Here is a 12,032-nt window from a genome sequence, read left to right as displayed (position 1 = left end):
CAGCGTGTAAAATAAGCAAAAAATATTTTTATTTTAATTTATTTAAATAAGAAATGGGTAATTCATGTGCTTTGACATAAATAAAAAACAATTTGAAAAACCACGAACGGCTTTTTAAATTTCTTTTCCTAATATATATTTTATAACGATATTTTCTTCTATTCTGTTTTTATGCTTTTTGATTTACGGTCATTTTTAAACTTCTATTAACACATTCGTGTTTATTTTAATTGTCAAAATTGTTTTCGTAATCCTTTTATTCTTTCTAACTTAACATTGAATTTTTATGTTTTCTTAAAACAAGTTTCTCTAAAACATAATGAATTAAATTGGTTAGGACACTGCAAATAAGGAACATAGACAACAAATCGCGATATTGAATCAGATTCCTTCGATCCGCATACACAGTCTCTGGGGTTGTGGGTCCCATATAGCAGGCGCATACGCAATAAGTAACCATCATTTTATTGAGAAATATGCAAACGCGCTCCGCCCGGGTCAAGCTGTCGAAAGCGGCGCTTTCCCGCCACTTGCCCGCGACCGGCTGCCACAGGCCCCAGTTGATCCACTGACGCTCGAATTCAGTATTGAAACGTTCGCGCCAAGATTCCGTAACAGTGTCATCGCCCGGCCGGAGCACCATTGAGGAGCTGAGAATTAAGAACTTTTGGTGCACCCAGCGCTGGACAATAAACACCTGCGTTAACTGCGCCTGCACGTCCATCACCTCGATTCTTCGCAAGAACCAGCTGGGATAACGTCCACCATTGTTGTGGACAACAGCAACACGGGTCGGTATGCGTATATCTCGCGTCCGCAGCCAGAGTATGTAGGTGGAATTGCGTGTCAGTTCAGGACGTTCCGGATCCTGCATCAGCGTAAACTGCAGCTCATTGCGATTTGTGGTCTGAAAGATCAGTCGTACCGTGGCCGTTGTCAGTGCATTGTTGCGGCCACCAGTTTTCAGAAAGACCAACACGTCGTGCACATCCCGATGGGCCTCATCCTCCAGGCCGGCCATGTCGCAAACAACCGTCTTGCTGGGTCGCTCGTTATGATACAAGAACAATATTGCCAACCAAAGGGTCACAACTACGAACAATATAAAGTAGGCGACGACAATGTACCAATGGGTCATGACGGGCAAATAGCCAGTTGAGGGCACAGCTATGGCCGGCACATGGTACACATAGCTGGTGTAGGTGCCCAGCACGGTGCACATACAGTTCATGGAGCCCTTCTTTGGATACTCCATTCCGGGCTGGCAGTAAGTGTGCCCCCAACGCTGCGAGTCTCCGGACAAACTGTACATCCAATAATCACAGCTGCGCAGCTGAAACACAAACGAAAAGAACGCCGGTCCGTTTGGCACTGGAGTACTAAACTTGGCCTCGTATTCGGAGCCCCCATAGACCTGTACCGCCACATAGACACGATGCGATTGCATGCAATTGTTGCGCAACAGCATTGTCGTATTTTGCGAATTGGCTGGCACAATGCAACCGGACTTGGCAATGGACTCCCTCAGATGTTTCGGTAGGTCTCCAAAGATTAGGAGCACTTGCAGCTTGTGTGTGGTCTGCGTAAAGCGTACCGCAACCATCGATGTTTCATCCACATTGACGCGATAAATGAGCACCTTCTGCATGCTTTCCAACTTGCCATCAGTGAGGCAATTGATGTACTTTCCAGTTTCAGCGATAAAATCCTCGCTCTCATCCTCATCGATCGCTTTGGTCTGGAATCGAGCTGTCCCAATGATTTTACTGCCTACTGGCTTTTTTCCTGCGACTGAAAAGTTGAAAACATTATTAGGAGTCTTTCGCCAAATATTCTACCATTCAACTTGGTTCCCAGCGGGAACAAAGTCCATATAGGCAGTTTATATTGTGTGAGACACAATCATATAGTCATCAAATCAGATTTTGTGTTCAAACTAGTTACAATTAAAAATAAATTAATACTATTGAAATCTCATTTTAAAAATTTTACTTGCGTAGCATCTATAGATCTATTGGAAGGGAAAGTTGCCTAAAGATTTAATTAATCTTGAAAGGCTTCAACGTAGATTTGCAGACGGATGAATAAGGAGCAAAATGTGCTATTTTATATGATCTGACTCGGACAACTGGATGGGCATGAAATCTGGGCAAAATTATCCCATCACAGGTTTTTATAATTTTTTTTACTCTAACAGAGTGTATCAGAATTTTGGCACGAAATATCACATAGGAGGAATCGCTTAAAAAAATGGAACCAACTATCCCAAATTCTAACTTCAAAGTCGTATTAATCCTGCGAATATAGAAACAATGCGACGGATGCAAAGTATTGCCTTAAAATTAGAATATTAATTCGTATTAGGATAAATTGGTATTTGTTCCTGGCGAGCTTTGGAATTGGTGCTTACCCACATTAGGACGATCCATGGCTGGCTTGTATTTGCCAATTATGGTTCTGAAGCTCAACTTGCTGTGGTGCAATAGACGCTCCACCTTGAAGTCGTCCCTTTCATGATAAATGCGCACCGAGAGCAGTACCGCGCTGGGCTGCTTCTCCTCAGGATACCACCAGTTGAGCTCGCGTATTGTCGAGATGACTTTGATGCAAATCTCATTCTTGTGCGGCTTCTTCACTTCCTGCAGCAGCTCCGGCGAGAAATATACCTTATGCATGTGGTCGGTCGTCTCGATTGTGTAGGTGCGACCAGGTGTTATGTTGAAGCATTTAACCTCTAGGGACAAGCCGTCAACGTTGGTTCCTCCATAATCTGGCTGCATGCCATGCTTGCGAGCAAAGAACAGGAAACGATATAGACGCTCCGTTTCCCATGTTGAGTTCAACCAGGCCATTGAACGTTGTTTGGCATCCTCATTATTGTAGCCAGAGATGGTGGCCATTAGCCTATCAACGACCGATTGGTCGAGCTTATGTTTTTTGAGAGCTGCGTAGTATTTGTCGTAAATGCCTTGCGGTGGACGTGGAATTTGGCTGTTTAGACGATTCATAATGTTGTAGACCGTGACACAGGCAACCGTCACATTGACAAACGGCTCCTCGACGAGCATCCTGTTCATGTCGTTGTTGTGCACAGACTGAAAGATCTTGTTCAGTATGGTTAGCGAGCGAATCAAAACAACCTGTTCATTTTCATCGATCGGCGTCAAATGTACGGCCAATGTATGCGTCAGATTGGCCAACTTGCCAAGCGCAGAGAGTGACTCCAGATTGATATTATTGAAGGCATCGATCAAAATCATGCCGCTCTCGGCATTTGTAACGCCTGCGGCCAGCGATTGTATGGTCTGGAGGAAGCGCAACATGTGCCCTTGGGTGGCCAGATTCACGACATCGTTGGGCGGTCTAGTGATGAACGCCCTCAAAGCTTCCGGCGAGTCTCCGGGCATGTGCATCAATGGAGTAACCGTCACTCGCACTAGCCTTCTGACGCACGTGAACAAGCTGTCACAGATGAGTACCTTGATGAAATTCAAATTATGCGGCAAATGAATTGAGCAGCCGCAGTCTTGGCATCTGTTGAGCAGTACCCGTTCCGCATAGTAAAAAAACTCGATGGGATTGTTGCGGGCCTGAAAGTTAGTGCAGCATACCAAGAATTGTGTGATGGCCTCAATGCCCTTAAACGGAGTTACTGAGCACGTACCGCCTAGGGGCGGAACGCTCTGAGTTAGACTCTTCACTTCACTGCCGCTGCGGCCATCATTTGTGCGCACAACCAACTTGATGGACGCCATCGTCTTGTCCGTGGTTATAATCATGGATAGTTTCTTAGAGGTGTGCACATTGTGTTCGTCCAAATACCAATCATATCTGGTCTGCACTTTCTGACAGTTTAAGCACTTGCCCGCAAGCAGCACCTTGTTCATCGGATTGTACATATTATGATAGCAGTTTGAAATGCATACAATCACAATATGCAAACTTTCAGTATCCACTGCTGTGATTGTCTGCGTCGCTACCGCTTTGAGATCGGAATCATAATCGGACATCAATTTTAGGCTAAATATATAGCGACACCCAAGCGTTAATGAATAGGCGGCTATTCCAAATTTCTTGACTGCAAATGGGATCAGACATGAATTACATTTTTCGTCAAGCAATCCACAAAAATAAGAACTATGTATATACAAAAACTAAATAGGCTTTAGAGGTATGGTTAGTCTGGAAATAATTATATCCTAACCAATCATGGCTATAGCAACTAAACTTTTGAGCTGCCTAACGAGTCTATACTTAAATCTTAATGCTTAACCCGACGACTCCGAAGCTGAGCAGATATTCAGGGGCTACACTACAAATTCTGGTTCCTTGGGTATAACGAGTAGTCGCATGTTTTTAAATGATTTGTAATCCAATTACCTCTAGAGACATCTGGGCGGCAGGCCGTGTTGTAATAATCATCATATGAGAAACAGTCCCAGTTGTAAACCTTAAATTGTGTTTCTTTCGGCCGTTTGGCGTAATCGCGGCTTAGCGAGCCGTCCAAGGTTATTTTACTGCCCCTAAAGGCTTCCCTACTGGTGCCCCCACTAATGATCACCTCCAATTTTTCCTGCTGCGCCTTCAAGTAGCAGCGCGCCCCGTATTTTTCGCCGTTAAAAATGCCCTCGACATAGAGCATGTACAGATTTCGCCATAGCTCAAATTGCATTGAATAACGTAGTTCGTAGCTCTTTAAATTAAACGCCAGATCTTCGTCGGGATAGCTTTTCAATGTTTCTGTAAAGGGATTAGATCTATAGAGAAAAACTGATCGAGATCAGCAACTCACCCTTTCCAAGCACATCCATCACGCTCCATGTAAGCATCGTATCCGACAGGCCGCAGCTTCTAAAGAAAAATGCCCGAAATAATATACTGCGGGTAATAATTACCTGCTGTGGAAATGCGGGATTTGAGCAGTGCATCACACTCAGCTCCGGTGTGCAATTGGAAGATGTGTTTATAAACACCGAAAGAACCACCTGAACTGGTTCAACATCTTTTTTTAATGGCGCAGTGCCTTCCAGTTTCAGTGTTATATTCGCCGACTCAAAGAAAGTTGCCTTTAATTCCGCATAGAAGCCCGTTTGGTAGCTTACAGGTACGCTTGGCTCAATATTGCGCCGCTTCAGATCGTTGCCAATTTTCCGTGAATAAGTAAAACTGGGTCGCATTGGCTTAGCTCCACGCCCGATTTCCCAATAGGCCACCAAGTATCTGGCCGTGCTGACGCGCAGTACAACCGTAGTTTTCGGATACTCAGCCAGCGTGACCAACAGCTTGGTCTCCACACCGAATGTCACCTCCGAGTTGGCATACAGCATTAATTGGCATTCCGATAGTGCATCTTCGTCCACGGCCCGCGTGTTCCTTATGTGTATCAGCAGGACCAAAACTAAGACCATAAATGTATGCCGTGATAGATCCATGTTGCCCTTCGATCAATTATTCGAAAGATTTTTAAATATAGTGTGATTTTAAAAACAAACAACATTGCCGTCTGGAGTGTGTGCGTACAAAGTACTGTAATAATTTCCAAATGAAACTAGACAGGAAACTTTTATAAGGCAATGCACCTGCTATGTTCATAGTAAGTTTCTTCCGAGTTTATACATATATATATAAATTCGCTTTTTCAATAATTCTATAACGTTAATTGTACAAGAAAAATGGCAACTGAATATAGAAGGGATTTTCTCATTATAATAGTTAACATAATTTTCCCATACCATTTTTATACATCTTCAAATTTATATATATATATATATCTCACACAGCGGAAATTTACTAAGCTACCTTTTGTACAAAACAGAAATTTCTTTAAATTGGAAGCAAGAAACCGCAAAAACTTGCTTCTCTTGAAACAAAAAAAAAACACAGATTTATTCCGTTATAATTAAATCGGAGTGTTAATCCACAGATCAACTTAGCCGCGTCGATATATATTTGATTAGTTATCTAGCTGCGAATATAGTTAAAAATTAAGGTTTTTATTATTCTTTGTTTTACAACAAAATACAGACTAAATAATAAGTAAAATATATTTATTTATTTATTTATATACATATATATATATATAAATATATATGTATATATATAATCTTATTATTATTAATATAGATCCCTCGAAACTCTCTTGGCTCTAAATGTTTACACTATAATTTTTGTTTTGTTTGTTTGTTTTGTTTTGTTTTGTTTTGTTTCGTTTTTTTTTTTTTTCTTCCTTTTTTTATTTCTGTTCCAGTTATGTATTTTGTTGTTTGTTTTTTTTTTTTTTTTTTATGATTATGAACAAAGAAAACTACGAAAGGGTAGTTGATATTGCATTGGGCAATGTGGGTTTCTAGATTTATGTGCGATAAAAGTAAACTATCTATAATGCAAGTTTTGTTTTCGTTTAAATTAAATTGAATGTGTAGCCAGCGCCGCGTACAAACAAGGGCTTATTAATTTGCATTCATTTTATTTTTGTCGAAAGTTTTTAAATTTGTTTATACTGTTGCTTTTGTTTCAAAATATAGACTTTTTGTACAATTTAATCGCATGCTCTCCAACAATCACAAATACATGCGTATTTGTATATTAATATAAATGATTTTTACTTGGGCAGCAACTTTAGCATAACACCAAAAGAGAAGCAGCCGCTCGACTTAGATCTCAATAATATGCAGCCTTTGACACAGACATATGCCATGCGGCCATAATTTCTGCGGCCTTCGAGGGTGCTGGGGAGGAATTCATGCGTATTGCTCGAACAACGGCGACGGCTGACATTAGGCCCAAAATAAATCAAAACAATAATAATTATAATAAATGTTAAAAACATCAGAACTATTAAATTATAACGCACAAGGAGGTATGAAAGCGGTCCGCTAACACACAACTGCTTCGTCAACTGGCTATGTATATGTGTATATGCGCGCCCCTTTGATCTCGTCTCTCACATGGGTCTCTCATCAATACTCATCAATTCTCTTCATATTTATCATCTTCTCTTCTCACTCGCACTCTCTTTCTCACTTTCTCTCTTATCTCTCGTATATCTGAGCTCAAACGCTGGCCCAGCGTTCGCGCCTCAAGCTTGGCGGCGGCATTTCCAAACGTGGCAAGAGACCCGGTCTGGTTGAGACGTTCGCCAGAATGTTAATTGGCTTGGTTTCTTGCTTTAGACTTTGATCTGGATAGAAGTTACTCTAGTTTTGTGTGCGAATGCGTTTGGGGTGGAGCAAAGAGGCAGTTGGGGTAGAGATATGAATGGATTAGAACTCGTGTTGCAATAACAATAACAACACAAATGTAACGCAAATGCATGCATCAATTATTTTCTTCGATTTTATACAACAACAAATTGATGCAACCAGTTGTCAACATGTGTGTGGTTACTGCTGTCAACACGACTCCAAATGTATGTTTGTTTGTATGTTGTGTATGTTTGTATGTGTGTGTGTGTGTGTGTGTGTGTGTGTGTGTGTGTGTGTGTGTGTTGCTGTGTGTCAGTTTATATGTATGTTACGTTTCGTTTGCTTGTGTGTACGGTTTAAACTAAATGATAAAGTATAGTTTAAATGGTAGTCGTGTTAACTAAATGTTAAAATCTGGATCTTACGAATACAGCACTCGAATCGTGCTCGCTGTACCCCAAGCGTTTTGTATGCTTAAACACCTCATTCGTAATGCTCGTCACAGGCATCGACTGATCCAAATTCTCAGCCATGTTGAGCACAAGACGCAAGTCGCGCTGCATATGACTTAACGGTTGCTGCGGATTAAAGTCGCCCTTGGCCATTTCTAAAAAAAAATAAACACAAAAAATAATAGATTAATAAAAATTTCATTAACAATTCTAAAGTTCTAATAAAAGAGGACATATATTTCTTAATTGAATGCCTTTATCGTGAAACTTAAAACTTTCAACGATTTTTGCAAAAAATTCACAAAATCTATGCCGAAAGAAATCAGTACTACTTATTTTTCAGAAAACCCTATTTATCCAGTTACTATATGAATACTTTAACTAAATTTTAACTAAACTATTTCAGAGTTTTGAATAATTCAAATCCAACAAAATAAAAATGAGTCTATAATTCTATAATTTAATTTACACTGTGATCGTTGTGCGAAAGGTTTCGTAAAGCAAATCAAAAAGAATATTTTAAATTAATTGCCAATCTTTAGACTTACCCTTGCCCTTTGCTAGGAGCAGCGGCGATTTCATAGAAGTTAAGTCGAATATGTCTATGATATCGTTCAACGAAATAGAAAATCGATCAGCTGCAAGAAATTAGACGCATTTATGAATATGATTTAGTCAAAGAATGCAGACACAACATACCCAAAGCTAACGCCTCTGCCAGGCCAACAAGACTGACGCCCAGAATGGTTTGCAAAATGAGGTTCACTTTACATGCGTTGCCAACATCTGCTAGATAAAAACCATTATACAAATTATAGTGTACGATTGCGATTAGCTAAATGTTATTGGTATTCTCAACTTACTGCCCAAGAAGAAGGTGTTCTTGGCTATAGTCTTGAAGCAGGAATGGCACTCCTCAAAGACTGTGCGATCACCGCCGGCCAATATGATAAGCATGCCATCGGCGGCCTCTTGTCGCGAGCCGTGAATTTGTGCCTCCAAATATCGGCCATTACATTGCTTGATGCCCTCTCCAATATCCATTGACGTGTCCGGATCGATGGTCGACATTTCCACGTACGCCTTGTTCCGCAAATCCTTTAGCTGCAGGACACCACAATTGCCGAAGACGAGCTACAACATAAAACGCAATTGAAATAGAATATGAGAAAACTGATGATCTTCCAAGTGCCGAAAATAAAATACCCGACATTAGGGTATATAAAATATTTGTGAATAATTCAATTTTTAACTGATTGAGAAGTTTCTATGGGTCCAACATATGTACAAATAAATTTTGGGGCAAACTTATAGATTCTCTTAACAGCCTAAGAAACTCAAATCTTGCAATGCAAAGTTATAAAGGTAACAGTTGACAGAGAATTTCGTTTAAAAACAAAATGCTAGATGTACTTACATCTTTGGCACCTTTGGGATCTGACACACAGCAAAATATTATGTCCGCCGCCTCCACGACATCCATGGGCGTGTCCTTAACCTCAGCGCCAGCATCCACAAAGGGTTGACACTGAACACGTTTGGAATAAAGAGACAAGAGATAAAACAAACTTTAATCAAAATAGTTAACTTTGGGTGTGAAAAGAGATTAACCTTATCAATGGTGCGGTTCCAGACCACAACCTTGTGTTTCGTGAAAATCAAGTCCTTGACAATAGTCGATCCCATCATGCCCAGACCAAGAAAACCAAATGTCTGCTCCGACGGCACTATGTCACGATCTGCCAATGTATTGGAGCGCGAATTCATGTCTATGGCTTGTGTCTCTGGCCGCGTGACAACCGGTCGATCCAGCAGCGCAATTGCGTTGGGCGTGCGCTTTGTTAACGTGCCCAAAAAGGCATCTGTGTCAATACGCGCTCTTGCTGCCAGCGATGACGAGCTGCCGACATCGTAATCGGCACCTGGACTCTCATAATGGTCCAGCTCGCCGGATGCAGCGCGCCGGCCACGCTTAGCGCTGCCTGCACCGGTGGGCGTGTGTTGTGCCGAGATACGTCGCTTTTGTGCTGCTGCTGATTTTGCAGAGGCCGCTTTGCTCGCCTGTTTGCTGCTGACGACGACAGCGGCGCTGGACTTGGCTTTGGGTGTACGTTTCGCTTGACTCTTGACAGTTGGCGTAGTTGTCACAATTGGGGAAGTTGCAACATTTACACTGTTATGAGCGGGACAAGTGTGCACCGCATCTGACTCATCGGGACTGCCAACGACATGGGGAACAACGCCATTGTTGCCATCGGCTGCCGCTTCAGCATTCTCGTCGCTATCCAAGCCATCGCGTATCTTGTCGAAGTCTGCCTCGGTGGCATGATTGGCCATGCCACAGCTCTCATCGATTTGGCCATCTATTTCTGCAGGACTTTCCACATATTTGTCAATATCGGCCATGGCGTGCCTAAAGGCGGCCGGCTTACTAACTTTTGCCAGCTCTTCCTTCCAGGGACCTTCAAACGGCTTTATATTGTGCTCTTCAATCCAGGCGCTGTACATACACACAAACAAATCACAAATCACATTAGTTATGCTTTACTTTGTTCGAATCTTCGAATTTACTTACAAGTTGCGCGACCCAAAGAAGAAGACACATTTCGTATTGGCGCGTCGCTGCTGGCTGAGCAGATCTAGAGGTGGCTCCACGATCTGCAACATAACAATTAAAACATTTGTAAAAGATCAAAATATACACCAGCCCTTTTTTTTTTTTTTTTTTTTTGCTAACACGTATTCACAATAACAACACAGCACACACGCACCGAAGCAAAGTTCAAACTATTTCACTGTGAATGTTATTTTTCTCTTTTTTTTTTTCTTTCATTGTTCGGCTGTACATAGAAGAAAGCTGTGATATTTAAAGTCAAACACAAAACAAGCGCGAGCTCTTGATATCAACGCAGCAGCAGCAGCAGCAGAGACAATACGCTCCGTTTACAACAACAAATGTTGAAGCATGCAAGTGCGTTATGACGTCGGCAGCAACAGTAACAGAGGCAGCAGCGCACGTCCGACGCCTCTGCCGCTGGTACAAGAAAAAAGTACAGTCGAAAACAAACACGGCAGCGGCAGCGGCGTCGCCGTCGACAGCAGCATAAACATTTCGCTTACCATTCCCGGCCATGGTGTGAAGCCCTTCATTTTGGCCCTGTAATATAAATAAATATAACATTTTAGCTTAGTCTTAGGCTTTCGTTACGATTTTATTAATATCAAAAACTACTATGTATAAAATTAGGCGCGCGCGCGCGAAAAAAGCGCCAACGCAGCGACGTCGACGTCGTTGCTGCAGCAACAGCAAACGTCGGCAGAGTCAACTACAACCAAATCGTTTATGTGGTGTTTCGAGAGCATAAATGTATTTAAAGTTTTAACGTTTTGCTTGATTATGAGTTAATTATTCTTTTGTATTTGTCCAATAATTTTCTGCTTGCCCAACACAGCGGCAATTGAGGTTATGTATGTTTGCATTTAATTTTCTTTTCACAAATTGGACACCAAGTACAATCGAGCATACACAAGTTGGTTTCGCTGTTTATTTATTGTTTAGACCACGTCCATTTTGCTTTAAGCAGCGCAGTCTTACCATATTAAATCTTTAGGCTTGTAGATAAATTTCTCTGTCGAGTCGCCCGATAGCGACAATTTTTTATTTTTCGACATGATGTTATCAAGGCGTATATTAAACTTGGTTATTTTGCTGCTGGTATTAGGACGACACACACAAAAATTGTATATTTGCTTTAGCACAAACTTGTCGTTCGCAGCGCTTAATTAATTTTCTTAATTTTTCGTACGCAGCCTGCTTATTTTTTTTTTTTGTGTCTTTATATGTGTGATGCGCTTTGTGTATGTCGATATAATAATTGTATCGAAAACAAAAATGGCGCCCGACATGTGATGCGCGTGCTTATCGATTATTTAGGTATTTTTCTGCAAAGCAGGTTGGCATTTCTCAGATAGGTTGGCATGTCCATAAAACTAAAATATAAACAAAAGTATGACCAGCTGATGGTTTTTTATTGTTTGGATTGCTAATTGTTTTATTGATTGGATTCTTATATGATTAACTTTTGCGTTCATTTTATTTGGAGTAAATTATTCTGAACTTTGTTAATCACACTAAAATTATAACGCATACAAACTCAAAAACACTTATGTATATCTATATATGTATATTGCAAAAATTTTGTTTGATTTAGCGCTTGCCAAGTTTAAATTTTAAAATCGCTTAAATGTATAAATATTAACTTAGGACAGCACGCATGAATGCCATAAATTGAACGCTCAACGATTTGCAAAATAAACAGAAAAGTGTGCCAAGTCGAGGCACCCATTCAAACCACCTCCCACCCCCCACCCCGCGCAGCAAATGGCTTTTAACCCG

At 41.1% G+C, this 12,032-nt stretch overlaps 2 protein-coding genes across 8 annotated transcripts; both read right to left on the bottom strand.

The window, feature by feature from the left end:
• Positions 1 to 239: 239 nt before the first annotated feature.
• Positions 240 to 5,531, bottom strand: LOC6634282 (uncharacterized). Its single transcript, XM_002057713.4, has 4 exons — positions 4,793 to 5,531; positions 4,381 to 4,740; positions 2,411 to 4,078; positions 240 to 1,791 (listed from the first exon to the last, which is right to left on the bottom strand). Exons 1-4 carry the CDS (start codon positions 5,430 to 5,432, stop codon positions 266 to 268), a joined length of 4,194 nt encoding a protein of 1,397 aa, XP_002057749.1. The 5' UTR covers positions 5,433 to 5,531; the 3' UTR covers positions 240 to 265.
• Positions 5,532 to 5,938: 407 nt separating this feature from the next.
• Ndf (Nucleosome-destabilizing factor) lies at positions 5,939 to 11,501 on the bottom strand. Of its 7 annotated transcripts, XR_004304340.2 has the most exons (11): positions 11,232 to 11,501; positions 10,757 to 10,793; positions 10,212 to 10,294; positions 9,248 to 10,136; positions 9,054 to 9,164; positions 8,500 to 8,770; positions 8,336 to 8,425; positions 8,185 to 8,274; positions 7,610 to 7,791; positions 6,854 to 7,196; positions 6,255 to 6,770 (listed from the first exon to the last, which is right to left on the bottom strand). XR_004304340.2 is itself a non-coding variant. In XM_015169699.3 (10 exons), exons 1-10 carry the CDS (start codon positions 11,306 to 11,308, stop codon positions 5,954 to 5,956), a joined length of 1,842 nt encoding a protein of 613 aa, XP_015025185.1. In that variant the 5' UTR covers positions 11,309 to 11,501; the 3' UTR covers positions 5,939 to 5,953. The 7 variants fall into 7 exon arrangements, 6 of the variants coding, with proteins under 6 accessions (XP_015025185.1, XP_032293417.1, XP_032293418.1 ...); XM_015169699.3 differs by lacking the exons at positions 6,255 to 6,770; positions 6,854 to 7,196 and adding an exon at positions 5,939 to 5,965; XM_032437526.2 differs by having other exon boundaries at positions 6,255 to 7,196.
• Positions 11,502 to 12,032: the final 531 nt, after the last annotated feature.

The sequence above is a fragment of the Drosophila virilis genome, chromosome 4, assembly GCF_030788295.1.
Source record: "Drosophila virilis strain 15010-1051.87 chromosome 4, Dvir_AGI_RSII-ME, whole genome shotgun sequence".
Lineage (NCBI taxonomy): Eukaryota > Metazoa > Arthropoda > Insecta > Diptera > Drosophilidae > Drosophila > Drosophila virilis.
The sequence above is the reverse complement of the archived record's forward strand: the minus strand, read 5'-3'. Positions and strand labels throughout refer to the sequence as shown.

What these genes read in the sequence shown, in the direction of transcription:
- Ndf (XM_032437526.2), bottom strand. Translation starts at nt 11,308, where the DNA reads ATGTCGAAAAATAAAAAATTGTCGCTATCGGGCGACTCGACAGAGAAA. An exon ending in AAGCCTAAAGATTTAATATG is followed by an intron (nt 10,794 to 11,231) that starts GTAAGACTGCGC and finishes TTTATATTACAG; the next exon opens with GGCCAAAATGAAGGGCTTCA. An exon ending in ATCCCAAAGGTGCCAAAGAT is followed by an intron (nt 8,771 to 9,053) that starts GTAAGTACATCT and finishes TTTATGTTGTAG; the next exon opens with CTCGTCTTCGGCAATTGTGG.
- LOC6634282 (XM_002057713.4), bottom strand. Translation starts at nt 5,432, where the DNA reads ATGGATCTATCACGGCATACATTTATGGTCTTAGTTTTGGTCCTGCTG. An exon ending in GATGGATGTGCTTGGAAAGG is followed by an intron (nt 4,741 to 4,792) that starts GTGAGTTGCTGA and finishes ATCCCTTTACAG; the next exon opens with AAACATTGAAAAGCTATCCC. An exon ending in CCGCCCAGATGTCTCTAGAG is followed by an intron (nt 4,079 to 4,380) that starts GTAATTGGATTA and finishes TCCCATTTGCAG; the next exon opens with TCAAGAAATTTGGAATAGCC.